This window comes from Prionailurus viverrinus, chromosome C1 (genome assembly GCF_022837055.1).
Source record: "Prionailurus viverrinus isolate Anna chromosome C1, UM_Priviv_1.0, whole genome shotgun sequence".
In the NCBI taxonomy this organism is placed as follows: Eukaryota; Metazoa; Chordata; class Mammalia; order Carnivora; family Felidae; genus Prionailurus; species Prionailurus viverrinus.
The window spans coordinates 3067622-3082752 of record NC_062568.1 but is presented as its reverse complement, the minus strand read 5'-3'; the positions used below and the strand labels follow the sequence as shown (position 1 = coordinate 3082752).

Genomic DNA, 15131 nt, shown 5'->3' with positions numbered 1-15131 from the left:
AAACATTAAAAAAAAAAAATTAAAAAAAAGTCAGATCCTAACAAGTGTTGACGAGGATACGGAGAAACTGGAGCCCTCAAACACTGCCGAGGGGAATGGAAAATAGTGCAGTTGCTTTGGAAAACAGTCTGGCGGCTCCTCTAGTGGCTAAACATAGAGTTACCATATAACACAGCAAATCCACTTCTAGGTATATATGGCCAAGAGAAATGAAAACTACGTCCATGCAAAAACTTGTACATGAACATTCATAGTAGCATTATTTATCACAGACAAAAAGTAAAATAACCTAAATGTCTAACAACTAATGAATGGATACACAAAATATCCATATCACAGAATATTTTTCAGTGATAAAAAGAAATGAAGTGGGGCGCCTGGCTGGCTCAGTCAGAAGAGCATGTGACTCTTGATCTCTGGGTCATGAGTTCAAGCTCCATGTTGGAAATAGAGATTACTGGAAAAAAAAAAAAAAGTACTATGCTACAATATGGGTGACCTTTGAAAACATTATGGCAAGTCAAAGAACCCTGATGCAAAACACCACATATTTCATGATTCCACTTATATGAAATATCCAAAATCAGCAAATCTTTAGAGACAGAAAGGGGATTAGTGGTTTCCAAGGACTAGGGGAAGGAGGAAATGGGGAGTAACGGAGTATGGAGTCTCTTTTTGAGGTCATGAAAATGTCCTACAATTGGATAGCTGTGCTGTGAATATACAAAAAACAAACAGTGAATTGTATACTATAAAAGGGGGAATATTAGGGTATGTGAATTATATCATGATAAAAAAAATTCCTTCGGGGCGCCTTTGGGTGGCTCAGTTGGTTGAGTGCCCAACTTCAGCTCAGGTCAGGTTCTCACAGTTCATGGGTTGGAGCCCCGCGTTGGGCTCTGTGCCGACAGCTCAGAGGCTGGAGCCCGTTTGGGGATTCTGTGTCTCCTTCTCCCTCTGCCCCTCCCCTGCTCGCACTCTGTCTCTCTCTGTCTCTCAAAAATAAATAAATGTTAAAAAATTAGGGGCGCCTGGGTGGCTCAGTCGGTTACGCGTCCGACTCCGGCTCAGGTCATGATCTCACGGTCCGTGAGTTCGAGCCCCCACGTCGGGCTCTGTGCTGACAGCTCAGAGCCTGGAGCCTGTTTCAGATTCTGTGTCTCCCTCTCTCTCTGACCCTCCCCCATTCATGCTCTGCCTCTCCCTGTCTCAAAAATAAATAAACGTTAAAAAAATTTTTTTAAAAATTAAAAACGTATGTATATGAACCTTCAAGGAGAAATACAGCCCTCACTGGACCAGGACTATATTATTCATAAACTGACAACGGAAGCTAAGTCGGAAGGTAGCTTGGCAGACATGGAAGGCCAGCTGACCACCTTCACAATAGATCTAGAATCCTAACCCTCCTCACCACGTCGGCACTCCCATGAGAGTAAGATCTATTCCCAGCTCCCTGACTCTGCTTTCCAGCCCTGCCGGTTTTCTCTGAAATCTCCAGATTCACCCAGCCACATTCTGCTGTCTGAGGACATGAGTGTGAGTCTTTGACTCAGGTTGCCTCCCCTGAGATCACCGGCATCTCCAGAGCCCCCATGGGGTGTGGGGCCCTAGCCTGCTGTCTGGCAGAGCAGGAGCTCAGCAAATGTTTCTGGAGGGAACTGCAGTGAGGAAGAGCCTCGTTGAGGAGATGTCATCTAGGCTGAGACCATAAGGGTCTGTGGGATCTGTCAGCCTGGTGGGCAAGGGGAGAGTGCCCTGGGCAGGCACAACGGAATGTGCAAAAGCCTGGAGAGAGAGGGCTGGTGCCATGCTGAGGACTCAAGGGAGACTGAGGGGCTTGAAGACTCACGATCAAGAGGACGGGAAGAAAAGCTAGAGCAGATGGGGCTAGAGATGCAGATTAAAGATTAGATACCTTTCATTGTAAGCAGCTGCTCAAACTGTTTAAATACCCAAGGGGTTCATTGGCTCTCAGCACCACAAGGTTCTGGGTGCCCTGTCTCATAGCACTTCAGGGCTGGCTTGATCCGGCAGCTCAAAGGTGTCGTCCTGTACCAGTTTTTTTTCATCTTTCTTTCCCCACTGTTCTGTGTCAGCTTCATGCTTAGACTAGCTTTCATCATGGTGTCAGTGTCTTTTGCTGCAGTCAAAAAAAGAACCTCATGTGTATACATCCTAGAGTCTAGAGGGAGCTAAAAAACATTTTTTCCAGCAGCCCCAGCTAAAAAAAAGTCTTCTCCACTGGCCTTGGGTTAGAGGCCCACCCTGTGGCCCAGTAATGGGATTATGCTGGTCAGTGTGGGCCTGGGCCACCTGCCCGAGCCCCAGGCCCAAGTGAGTCAGCACTTAGGCCAGTGGGTACCCTCAAACATTATTAGGGACTAAGGCAACAGAGAAGGGTTATGGGAGGCAAACACAGTAGTCAAAAACTCGAATTCTTCCTTTCATTTACTCATCTGTGCAGGGTATCATCTCTCTTTTGTGGGGTTGTAAGAACAGAGAAGTTTAAACGTGACAGTGAGGTGCTGCCATCATCATTGGGGTGCTGTGGCTGGTGTGACATCAGCAGAATGCCCCAGGGGACTGTTTCTCTTCAGTGAAGGAAGGGCAGCCTTGGTCACTTGGTCCTACGGAGCTGAGTTTCTCACTCTATCCAAGGTCCTGTTCTCGGAAGGGAGGTGCAGTGGCATGATATGGCCAGCAGGTGGCAGCGCCAAGGCAATTTCTGGTTCCCGCCAAGCCTGTGAGCCTGTTCTCCATAGAGACCCTGCTGGCTTCTCCAGACAGATCCTGAAGCAGCTGCGACTTCTTGGGGGCCCTGACTTTCAGGTGGCAGCAGGGCCAGCTTCATGGGTGTGTGATACATACTTTGGAGCGGCCTGGGACTGGTTTAGTGCTTCACTGTCGCTATCTTGAAATCTTAACAATTGTTAAGGGGGAAGATGGAGACCGTACATGGGGAGAATGGGGACCCTACAGGGGAAGGATGGCGATCCTACATGGGGAGAACGGGGACCCTACAGGGGAAAGACAGGGACCCTACATTGGGGGAAAAATAAATCTCTCCAGTGAGGTCATCAGTGGCCTCCTGGTTGTTACATCTGCTGGAAACCTGGGTCTTATCTTAACTTGACCCCTTTGGTATCTGACACTCAAGGTCTCTATTCTATGCAGTCTCAGGACTCCCCTCATTCTCCTCTGGGCTCTCTCCTCACTGCTTCACAGCCATCAGTGTCCCCTGGGCTTCCTTCTATTTTTAATTTTTTTTTTAATTTTTTTTATTGTTTGAGAGAGGACACGTACAAACAGGAGAGGGACGGAGGGACAGAGAGGGAGAGAATCTTAAGCAGGCTCCGCCCTGAGCTGTGAGATCATGACCTGAGCTGATATCAAGAGCCGGACCCTTAACTGACTGAGCCACCCAGGTTACCCTCCTTCCATTTTTTAAGAAGTCACCTACTAAGGTGTAATTTACATACAGTAAAACTCAACCTTTTTGGGTAACAGTTCAATGAGTTTCAGTAAACATGTACAGCCATGGTATCATGGAGAAAGAATGCTGCTGCCAGCCCCCCTTAAGTTTCCCTCAGCCCTCTCGTAGTCGGTCCCAGCCCCCACAACCCCTGATCCACTTGCTGTCTCTATGGTTTTGCCTTTTCAGGAAGGTAATGGAAATGGAATCCTACAGCAGGTAGCCTTTGGGGCCCGGCTTCTTTCACTTACCATCAGGCCACTCCCACTTTTGAATCTTATTTTTTGGTGTTCCAGGCACAGCCACAGCTTAAAGCACCGCTCCCTGCTGAGGACGGCCACGGCCCTACCACTGCAGACCCTCAGCTTCCCTCAAACCAGCTCCTCTGCCTTCGTTCTCTCCGTTGGTCACCAAGCAAGAAGCCTGGGAGGCATCATTGACTTTTTCTGGTGTCCCTCCATATCCAGATGTCACCCTCCCGACAGTCCCCTCTGGCACTGCCTCTGTTCAGGCCCTGCCCACACCCTTGCTGATCTCCCTGCCTTCTCACCCTGGCCCTGTCCCAGTCCGGTCTGCGGGTATCAGCTCCCAAGTGTAGCAAGCCAGGGCCCTCGCCCTCATCTGGCCTCTGCCTGTCTCTCCATTCTCTCCTGTCTTCTCTGTTCCTTTCAACCCCACAACAGAGAGATGATACCCTGCACAGATGAGTAAATGAAAGGAAGAATTCGAGTTTTCGACTACTGTGGTTGCCTCCCATAACCCTTCTCTGCTTAGTCCCTAATAATTTTTGAGGGTACCCACTGGTCTAAGTGCTGACACACCTGGGCCTAGGGCTCGGGCAGGTGGCCCAGGACCACACTGATCAGCATAATCCCGTCACCTCCCCTCCTCAGAGCCTTGCATTGGCCAGATGTCCACCTTTCACTTCCCCCAAATAGTCCATGCTGTTTTTCATGCACAAGAGGCAAGACAATTCAACAACTTCACAAAAGCTGCTGGTGAACTTGATGAAACGGAACTGTAGGTGAGTAAGCAGCACCATAACATAATAGCTCACAAGGTCTCCTAGCAATTTCCAAGAAACTGTTAAGTGTAAAAAGCCAAGTGCAAAAGCGATCTATAGTAGGCTTCCTGTCACGTAAAGAAGGGGAACGTGTGAAAAGAAATACTGTAGGGATAGAGCAGAAACTAACTGAGGCTGGTTACCTGGCTGGTCACAGGGTGTGAAGGTGGGAGAGTGGGACGGGTGGAAGGCACGGGAAAGTGACGCTTCTCGGGACATGGCTGTATGGTTCTGACTTTTAGAATCATTACTATTGAAAACATTTTTTAATCAACAAGCAATTGGGGAAGAGGAGGGGTGGAGATGACACGAAGTGAAATATAAACAGGAACAAATGACCCCAAGTGTACTACAAATGAATAATAACCCTGAGGACACGGGGACAACTCAAATAAGCAACTTTAGAAAAGAGTATTTAGACCAAATACCCTGAGACTAAAGAAAAAACTTGTACAATATTGTACCCTGAGTAGTAGGTTTATTTTTCGTATCTGCACTAAGCAGATAAGAAAATTATACTGACTGGGGCACCTGGGTGGCTCAGTTGGTTAAGCGTCGACTCTTGGTTTCAGCGAAGGTCGTGATCTCATGGCTCATGAGCTCAAGCCCTGCGTCAGGCTCTGGGCTGACAGTGTGGAGCCTGCTTGGGATCTCTCTCTCCCTTTCTCTCTGCTTCCCCTACTCATGCTCTCTCTCTCTCTCTCAAAAATAAATAAACTTAAAAAATTATTTAAAAAAAGGAAAAAAAGAAAATTACACTAATAAAAGCCAGATTTGTCATAAAAATGAGTTAAAAATATGGAAAGGGGGTCAGCTAGAATAAACACTGTGGTGTTGGGCTGGAGGTAGAGCCATCATTGTGAACTCATAGTTTTCAAAATTACAGACAGATTTGTCAAAATAGCTTTTGGTATCTATGTGTATGTACATACATTTCCTGACCATCCACCGAGAGGGCCTGAAGGTCCTAATGCCCAACATCAATGACCTCACCCAGCACCCAGGTCTTGGTGTCTACTGCCATTCTGTAATGAGAGTCCCCAAGACTTCTTGGGGAATAGCCATATCTTCACGGCTGTGGCAAGGAAATTACAAGATGAGCCTCTAACACCTTGTGATGCCAGAAGGTAAGGAAGGGTTCAAATAATAATGGGGACATGTAGACCCATATCAGTGGACACAGGAGGCAACTTGAATGGGCTCCCATGCCAAATCTGGGGCAATCTGATAGACAAAATAACTAATGATCATAAAGGATTGTAACCCTTAGAATAAGAAGCTATAGGATAAAATAAGAATCTGTGAGTCCATATGGATATAAATACTTGAATGGATGGAGAAAAAAATTAATGAGGGTGAAGGGAAAGGACTTCCTCATGGAATTCCAACCAATAAATATAGGATGAGCAAAACTGAAAACCACCATTTGGCAAATACCCCGGTGGTAACTGTTCCAGGCAAGAATCAGCAATAGATGTTAAAATTAATAGGAGAACGTAGGAGAAGAAACAGACTATTTAGAGAGTCTCTTAGTATCTGTCCATGAGATACTTATAAACAAGTAATATTATAGTGAAGGAACCTGACAGAAACCATCTTAAGCAAACGATCAAAGATAACATCACCAGGAATGGGGCAAATGGACTCCATATGCCTCCTGATAGGACACTGAGGATACAACATTTTGGGGTAAGGGTATCACATAAGTGGAAACAAAAAAGGAGAGGGAGGGGTTGCCTGGGGGGGGGGGGCGGTCGTTCTAAGGTCGTTCTAAGAGGAGGCAACACTGAAGCTCCGACCTGGGTGGTCAGGAGACCCGGAGAGGAATATTCCAGGAACAGCTATGCAAAGGACTCAAGGCACAGAAAGAAGGCAAGTATCAGGTGTGCAGCCAAGAGCAAAGTGGATAAGAAATCAGGGAGACAGGAGAGCCCCTATTACATATGGCTTTGTAGTCCCATCGTAGGTGAGGAGTTTGGGGTTTTTTTCCTCTTTATTTTAAATTTTTTAATGTTTACTTATCTTTGAGAGAGACAGAGAGAGACGGAGAGAGAGAGACAGAGAGACAGAGAGACAGAGAAAGAGGGAGACACAGAATCCAAAGCAGGTTCCAGGCTCTGAGCTGTCAGCACAGAGCCTGACGCAAGGCTCAAACTGACAAACCTCAAGATCATGACCTGAGCCAAAGTCGGATGCTCAACTGACCGACCCACTCAGGCGCCCCCTCCTTTTTTTTTTACTGGGTAAAGTACAAATAACATGTCATCTTGATTATCTTTAAGTGTATAGTTCAACGGTATTAAATGTATTTGTAATATTGTGCAATGACTACCACCATCCATCTCCAGAACCCTTTTCATCTTGCAAAGCTAAAACTCTATACCCACTAAACACGAAGCCCCTCCCCCCATCCCCCCCGCACTAGGATCCTGACTGACGACTCTAAGCTCCTAAGTGGAATCATCCTATATTTGTTTGTTTTGTGATTGGCTTATTTTACTCAGCATGATGTTCTTAAGGTTCATCCATGTTGGAACATGTGTCAGAACTTTCTTCTTTTTTAAGGCCAAATGATATTCCAATGTTATGTACATACCACATGTTGCTTATGCATCATCCGTTGGGAGACCCTTGGCTTGCGTCCATGTTTTAGCTGTTGTGAACATGGGTATACAAATATCTGTGCAAGACCCTGCTTTCAGGTGTTCTGGGTATACACCCAACAGTGGAATTGCTGGATCAGATGCCAATTCTATTTTTAAATTTTGAGGAATCACCACATTGTTTGCCACAGTGGTTGCACTATTTTCCATTCTCACCAACAGAGTACAAGGGTTCCAATTACCCTACAGCCTCTCCAACACTTGTTTTCTGTTTGCCGTTGTTGTTTGTGTTATAGTAGCCACCTAATGAACGTGAGGTGGTATCTCATTGTAGTTTCAATCTGCATATCCCTATTGATCAGTGATGCTAAGCAGCTTTTCATGTGCTTACTGGCCATTTGTACATCTTCTTTGAAGAAATATCTGTACAAGTCCTTTGACCACTTAATTGGGTTGTTTTTTTGTTGAGTTAGAGGAGTTTGACTTTTATTATAAATGATGTAGGGAAGCATCAGAGAATGTTAAGCAGGGGAGTAATGTGACTTAATATGATGTTGTTTTGACTTATTTTTTGGTAACTCTATGAAGAATATTTTGGAAGCCAAGAATTGGAGATGGGGAAACCAGAAGCAGGGAGACCAGGTAGGGGCTTTTGCAGGAGTTCAAGCAAGAGATGACAACAGTCCTAACTAGGGTAGTGTTCACTACTAATGGGATTGTAGAGAAGTGGGAAGATTGGAAACCTTGGTTAAGTAGTATAATCAAGATTTGGCAACTAAATAGAAATGGGAAGTAAGTTAAGGAGGAGTCCAAGATGACTGCCAGGTTTCTGCCTTGAGCCAGAACTGGGTGGATGATGGCACCATTCACTAAAATAAAGAAAACTAGAAAAGAATTGGCTTAAGAGTTTGGGGAGAGAAATGATGAATTAAATCATCAACACCATGCATTGAAAGGGCCTGTGGGACATCCCAGTGGAGAGGTCCAGCGGCTTCCAGGCTGGCATTTAGAAAGAAGTGCAGGGCTGGAGATTCTATGCTGAAAGCTTGCACATAACTGAAGCCATGGGACTAGATGGTCCCAAGCTGGGCTTCTAGGGTCTGGAGACTTCCTGAAAGTGTGATAAAAACACACGTGTAGGTACATGTGTGCATAGTTCTTGGAAAAGGGTTTGTATCTCTTGAAGTTTATTTATTTTTTGTGGGGAAGGGGCAGAGAGAGAGAGAGAGAGAGAGAGAATCCCAAACAGACTCCATGCTATCTGCGAGTGGGTGGAACTGACCCAGGGCTCCATCTCAGGAACCATGAGATCATGACCTGAACCCAAACCAAGAGTCGGACACTTAACAGACTGAGCCACCTAGGCGTCTTGGGTTGGTATCTTTTAAGTGTTGCTTTAAGAGAGCCCTGACTGACCTCCCCTGTCCCCTGCCCACCCCGCCCCCATGCTAAAAGCCACCGGTAAATTGTAGGGAAGAAAAGTCACTGGAGGAAAATCACCATTTGAAGGACAGAGGAAGGAGAGGGCCTGAGAAGAAGCATTCCGAGGGGAAGGAGGAAAATGAGAGTGAGATTTCAAGGAGAGGGAAGGGAGGGCAGTGGTGGCAAATGGTGCAGAGATTAAGGTCAGATCTAGAAAGCTGAGCTTCTTCATGCTCATTAATGGTCCCAGAACCTCTGCCCAAAGGGTGTCCTGAGTGTCATCAGATGTAATCTCCCATTCCTTCCCCAGAAAACAGGGTGTTTCTCTGGCCTTCTCAGAGCCTGGCAGAACAGAAAAATCAATCCTATGGCTTATGTGACGCCAAGAGAACTCACCCTGGCTGCCAAAGGCCTGTCAGTACACACCTGACGCAATCAGATAAACTCAACTTTGAGCTTGGAAGACTGACAGATGCTTAGGATTTCACTGTTAAGAGGGGAGGGGGGAAGGAGAACAGAACACAAAATGATTCAGACATAATGCACTCAACCATATAAAATAATTCATAGGAAGTAAAAGGAAACAAACATATTTAAATATTTATAGGGGTTACCTTTGGTTGTTGACATTATAGACTTTTCCCTCTATTTCTTTATAGTTTCCAAATGTTCTACAATAAGTACATTTCACTTTCATAATTGGACTACTTAATTTTTTTTTTTTTTTTTTTTGAGAGAGAGAGCGAGCGAGCACAAGCAGGGGAAGGGCAGAGGGAGAGGGAGACACAGAATCCTAAACAGGCTCCAGGCTCTGAGCTGTCAGCACAGAGCCCGACATGGGCCTCGAACCCACAGACCGTGAGATCGTGACCTGAGCCAATGTTGGACGCTTAACCAACTGAGCTGCCCGGGCGCCCCATAATTGGACTATTTAAAATACAGTGTCTGTAACAGTGAGCAGTCATGTCCCAATTTCACAGTGGAAAAACACATTTTGGGTCACAGACATTTGTAAGGGGCTGCTGGTACCTATGGGCCTTCTCCCCAGAATGATGCTCATAAGCTCTTCGACACGGACACCTCATTCTGCATCCCCTTGGGGGTGGCCCTGATGGGGAGGAAATGCCTATCCGTGCCTGTAAGAGGCAGAATGGCTGTGGGACCAGCCACAACTTCTTCTAATGCTGACCAACAACATTGAAATTTCAAAGAAATGTGTAAATCCAAAATGGAAGCACCAAAAGAGAAGCCGAGGGGCCAGTATCAGCTATGCTGTCCCAGCTCTCTTCAGGGAGGGGGCTGAGTCTGTCATCCTTGGGGATAGAGCTGCTCTAGGCATCTAAACACCCCATTCATCCAGCGGACTCCCTGGTTCACATCCCCGGTTCACAAGTGCCTTTGGGAAAAACGCGATTGCTTCTAGGGCAGAGGTTTACCAACATGAATCACTCTTCAGGGCCAGAAAGGTACGGCAGGGGGAAAATAAACCGCCAAGGTATAATCAAACTTTATTTTATACGTGGTAAGATACAAACATAGGATGCCAGAGATTGTAGTTTAAATTTGACAGTGAACAAATACAATTTGGAAATCGAAATAATCAGTCTCATAATGTATTACTCCTTAGATTTGAAATCCAAAACGTGACATTCCTTTCTTAAGCCCCGAGGTGTCATTCGACGCCAGGGTGTGTATCTGGTGCAGCGACGTGCCGCAGGGAAGTCACCCCTGAACCTTTTAACTGGGGGCAATACTTAGTAGTTTTCTGTTGTTTCATAACTGAAAATAGCTGCTCACAAACGTAGGTACTTCCAAACATGGACAGAATCTTTGCACAATGGTTCTTATATTTAGGGTAACCATTCCCAAGGTGTTTGTAGAATTCTGGGATTCCGACACAGTCGTATTTCGTTTTCAGTATCGTGTTGCACTGTAGTTCAATAACCTCCATCTGTAGCTCCTCGCTCACGTTGTTAATATTAACTGAGAAAGGTGAACTGAACAACGTCAGCTCGCTTTCATAAAGTTTGAAATCAGAGAACCGTTTTTGGAACTCAGTCTTCAACTCTTTAATTCTGGGGATATAGTTCAGGCCATCTCTTTCATTTTCGGAAACTAATTTCAGCGTGGGGAAGTGGGCCAGATTGTTCCTCGCCAAATGAGTCTCCCAAAGACACAGTTTCATCAAAAACGAGTGAATTGAGTCATACATCTGCGTAACCACTTGTGAACGCCTTTGCAGGGAGATATCCAACATGTTTAGGTAAGTCATAATGTCAACCAGAAAGGCTAAGTCTTTGACCCAATCTTTGCTAGTAAGCTGGGGAACAGGTTTTCCTTTAGAAGACATGAAAAAATCAATTTCTTCCAACAGTTCGAAAAACCGCCTTAACACCATGCCACGACTCAGCCACTTAAGTCCCACGGAGAACAAGCTTCCATACTGTGCATCTAACTCACTGAACAAAGCACTGAACTCTCTGTGGTCTGAGCCATGGGAACGTATCCAGGTTATGGTGTGAATTACTATGTCCATGACATGATCCATTTTTAACTTTTTAGTGCAAAGTGACTCCTGGAGAATGAGGCCGTGCACAGACTTAAGCTCTGTGTCTTTGCAAAGCCCTGACACCTTAGATTTAAGTTCTGTAACCAGTTGCTCAACACCAACCAGTGCAGAATTGCCATCGGTGCTAACACTGACTAATTTCGACCAGTCTACATTAAATTTTTTAAGACTTTCCTCAACACATACAAATAATTCGTTTCCTGATGAGGTGCCTGTCATGGGTACCATGTCCAAAAGCTCTTCGGTCACATCAAAAGTTTCGTCAACACCACGAATAAATACAGCCAGTTGGGGGGCATTATCTACATCAGCCCCTTCATGAGCTGCAATGGAGAAAGCTACAAATGATTTACCTTTTCCTCGCAACTTGTCCTGTAAGTTCCCAGCCACATCGCCAACGTGCTGCGGAACAATATTAGCACTTAGTCTTATGTTCGCAAATGCGTGTCTCTGTTCAGGGCACATAATCTCCGCGGCACTCAACAGACATTCCTTTATAAACTCGCCATCTGTAAAAGGTTTGGACGCCCGGGCAATTTTCTCACTTAATACGTAACTGCATTTCATAGCAGCATCACTTATTTTATTCACGTTCAAAAGGACATCATGTTGAAATTTCAGTCTTTTTTTCAGCTCATTTAGTTTTCTATCACGCATCTTTTCTGTATATCCCTCATGGTTCCTGCTGTGGTTTGTTTCATAATGGTGTCTGAGGTGATACTCCTTCGACACAGACACGCTTTGTTTGCATATTAAACACGTAGGGACATTCTTTACCTCCACAAAGAAATAGGCTCGTTCCCATTTTTCTTGAAATGTGTGGCTTTCTTGCTCTAGCTTTCGTTTTCCCACTTTTGAAAGAGACAAATGCATAAGAAATATTAACATGTCACCTTCGCTAATGCTTTGCAAGAAAAAAGTACTGACTCTATTTTTGCAAAGTGTAAGTGTGCTGTTCGCTCCTTCAGTTAGGGAAGAACTTAGTGAATGGTGGGGGTTGTAGTCAACAGCTAAGAGGAAGCCTCTGATTTTCCTGTGCAGATGACTGCAGACATGTAGGGATGCAGCCCCAGGGCCACCAGATTTTCTGATGCAGCAGCAAAAGAAGCTGGAAATCCAGATTTCTATGTGAAATTTCTTGATTTTTAAAAATATTCATAATAAATTGTGGGGTTTTTTCCCCCTGTAAATACTGTAGAAGCCATTATGACTACTCACTAGATTAGGCAGATTAGGGACTCGTTTGGGGTCTCTGGTTTAAACCTGACAAAAACTCTACTTGAAGAGAATTAAATATCTAATTTCTGAAACCACAGCTTTACGAACCTGTCCAAACACAATCCTAGAGAGCCCCCAAGAAGGGGAGCTAAGCTGATGTATCTCAAAGTGCTGTGTTTTTGCAGACTTCAAGGTTACAGTTAACTAGGACAATACTCATTAACTTGATCTGAGGAGGACTTACCCATTTTTAATACAGGGAGAAATTGTATTTAAGTGTCCCTATCCTGAGGGGCGCTGGGTGGCTCAGTCAGTTAAGCATCGGCTCTTAGTTTCAGCTCAAGCCACGCTCTCACAGTTCGTGAGTTTGAGCCCCGCGTCAGGCTCTGTGCTGGCAGCGTGGAACTTGCTTGGAATCCTCTCTTCCCCTCTCTCTTTGCCCCTCCCCTGCTCGCTCTCTCTCTCTCTCTCTCTCTCTCTCTCTCTCTCTCAAAATAAATAAACTTAAAAAACAAAAAAGTGTCCCTATCCTGATTGCAGCCCCTCTCTGGGGAACCCGGCTGACAACCCGACCCTGGCAAGTTTCAGTCTACGGAGCTTTAGCGTCCCTTACTTCTCCACATGCTGTTCTTCCAGCCTCTCTCTTCTTGGCCTTGACTTTTCTCTCCAACAGGGTCCAGAGCTATGGCAAGCCCTCCAATCTTTGTTCCTTGCTTGTCGTCCAAGGCCCTCTCTGCATCAGCCTGTGATTTGAAGTCAGCATAGGCGATCCTGCAATTGTGGGGACCGGGTGGAGGGGAGAAGAAAGCATAGTCAGCATTCAGTATTTTTGGCTTCTGAATTAGTAATACACATACAAGATTCAAAAGGCAAAAGGTAGAAAAGGATATGGTGCAGTGTGCCTTCTGCCCAATTTCTATCCTCAGAGGCAACATGCTGTACATATAAAAGCAAATGTACACATATACACACTGTTTTTGTTAATTTATTTTTGAGACAGAGAGAGACAGAGTGCGAGCAGGGGAGGGGCAGAGAGAGGGAGATACAGAATCTGAAGCAGGCTCCAGGCTCTGAGCTATCAGCACAGAACCCGACGCAGGGCTCAAACTCATGAACCGTGAGATCATGACCTGAGCCAAAGTTAGACGCTCAACCGGCTGAGCCACCCAGGTGCCCCACACTCTTATTTTTTAAAGCTTTACTGAGATATAATTCATGTATCATAAAACTCATCCATTTAAAGTGCACAGTGAGGGGCACCTGGCTGGCTCTATCAGTGAAGCATGTGACTCGTGATCTCCAGGTTATAAGTTCAAGCCCCATGTCGGGTGCAGGGATGACTTAAAAATAAAATAGTGCACAATGACTTCTAATGTATTTATAGAATTCTATAACCATCACGATAATCCGATTTCGGCAGATTTTTATCATCTCCCAAAATGTCCGTCAGTGGTTACTCCTCGTTCTCCCAAGTCATTCCCAACCCTTGGCCCAACCGCTATGCTATTTGCCTATTCTGGACATCTCATACAAATGGGATCATAGGACTGTGCAATCTTTCGTGAGTGGCTTCTTTCACGTGGCCGCATGTTTTTCAGATCCTCCATGTTGTAGCATATGTTACTATTTCATTCCTTTTTATGACAGAACAGTATTACGTTGCATGGAAGAACCACGTTTTGTTTATCCATTCATTTGCTGGTGGACATTTGGGGTTGTTTCCACTTTGGGGCTGGTAAGGATGAAGCTGATACGAACATTTGTCGAAACGTGTGGATTTACGTTTTCATTCCTTTTGGGTGCGCACCTAGTGGCAGAATTGCTGCACCATATGGCAACTCTATGTTTAACATTTTCGGAAACCGCCAAACCGTTTTCCAAAGCAACGGCCCTATTTTACGTTCCCGCCAGCAACGAACGAAGGTTCCAAGTTCCCCATATCCTTGCCAACACTTGTTATGGCCTGCCATTTTTTATAGCCACTCTACTGGTTGTGAAGTAGGATCACACCATGGTTTTGATTTGCATTTCCCTAACGACTCATGTCGAGCATCTTTTCATGTTCTTATTGGGCACTTTTACACCTTGTTTGGAGAAATGTCCATTCAAGCGCTTTGTCCATTTTTTTAAAAAATGTTTATTTATAAAAAATGATAAAAATAAAGATGTTTACTTATTTTTGAGAGAAAGAGTGATCGCAAGCAGGGAGGGGTAGAATGGGAGGGAGAGAGAGCATCCCAAGCAGGCTCCACATTCAGTGCAGAGCCCAACGTGGGGCTCGATCCCACACCTTGTGATTATGACCTATGCCGAAATCAAGAGTCAGACTCTTAACCGAGTGAGTCATCAGGCACCCCAAGCCCTTTGCCCATTTTTTAATTGGGTTGTCTTATTATTGAGTTCTAAGAGTTCTTCACATATTCTGAAGATAAGTCCCTTAACAGACACATGATTTGCAATATTTTCTCCCAGTCTGTGGAGTTTTTTTGTATAGTGTCCTTTGAAGTACAAATGTTTTTAATTTTAATAAAGCCCAACCTGTCAATCTTCCATCACCTGTGCAACACTCTAACCTAAGATCACAATGATTTACTCCTGTGCTTCTGCCACAGTCTTGTTTTAGCTCTTGTGTTTTAGGTCTTTGATCTGTTTTTAACATTTGTGTTTTGTACACAAAATACAACCTCCATTATATTTTTACATAAAAAGTAGAATATCACACACACTGTTCTATATTTTGCCTTTATATTGGAGATTATTTCCCATCAGTACACAAAATGC

At 44.9% G+C, this 15131-nt stretch overlaps 1 protein-coding gene across 8 annotated transcripts in view; it reads right to left on the bottom strand.

Moving 5' to 3' along the window:
• Positions 1-1332: 1332 nt before the first annotated feature.
• Positions 1333-15131, bottom strand: part of LOC125173512 (general transcription factor II-I repeat domain-containing protein 2-like) — a 30468-nt gene continuing 16669 nt past the window's right edge. For 5 of the 8 annotated variants that reach the window (XM_047872746.1, XM_047872743.1, XM_047872744.1 and 2 more), the window contains 2 exons: positions 12964-13121; positions 9441-11983 (listed from right to left, as the gene is read on the bottom strand). In XM_047872746.1, the coding sequence (XP_047728702.1) occupies positions 10236-11983; positions 12964-13121 (1906 nt within the window). In that variant the 3' untranslated portion in view covers positions 9441-10235. Of the gene's footprint in view, positions 2144-9440; positions 11984-12766; positions 13122-15131 lie in introns of those variants that run through there. The other 3 variants (XM_047872749.1, XM_047872748.1, XM_047872750.1) reach the window with 3 other exon arrangements.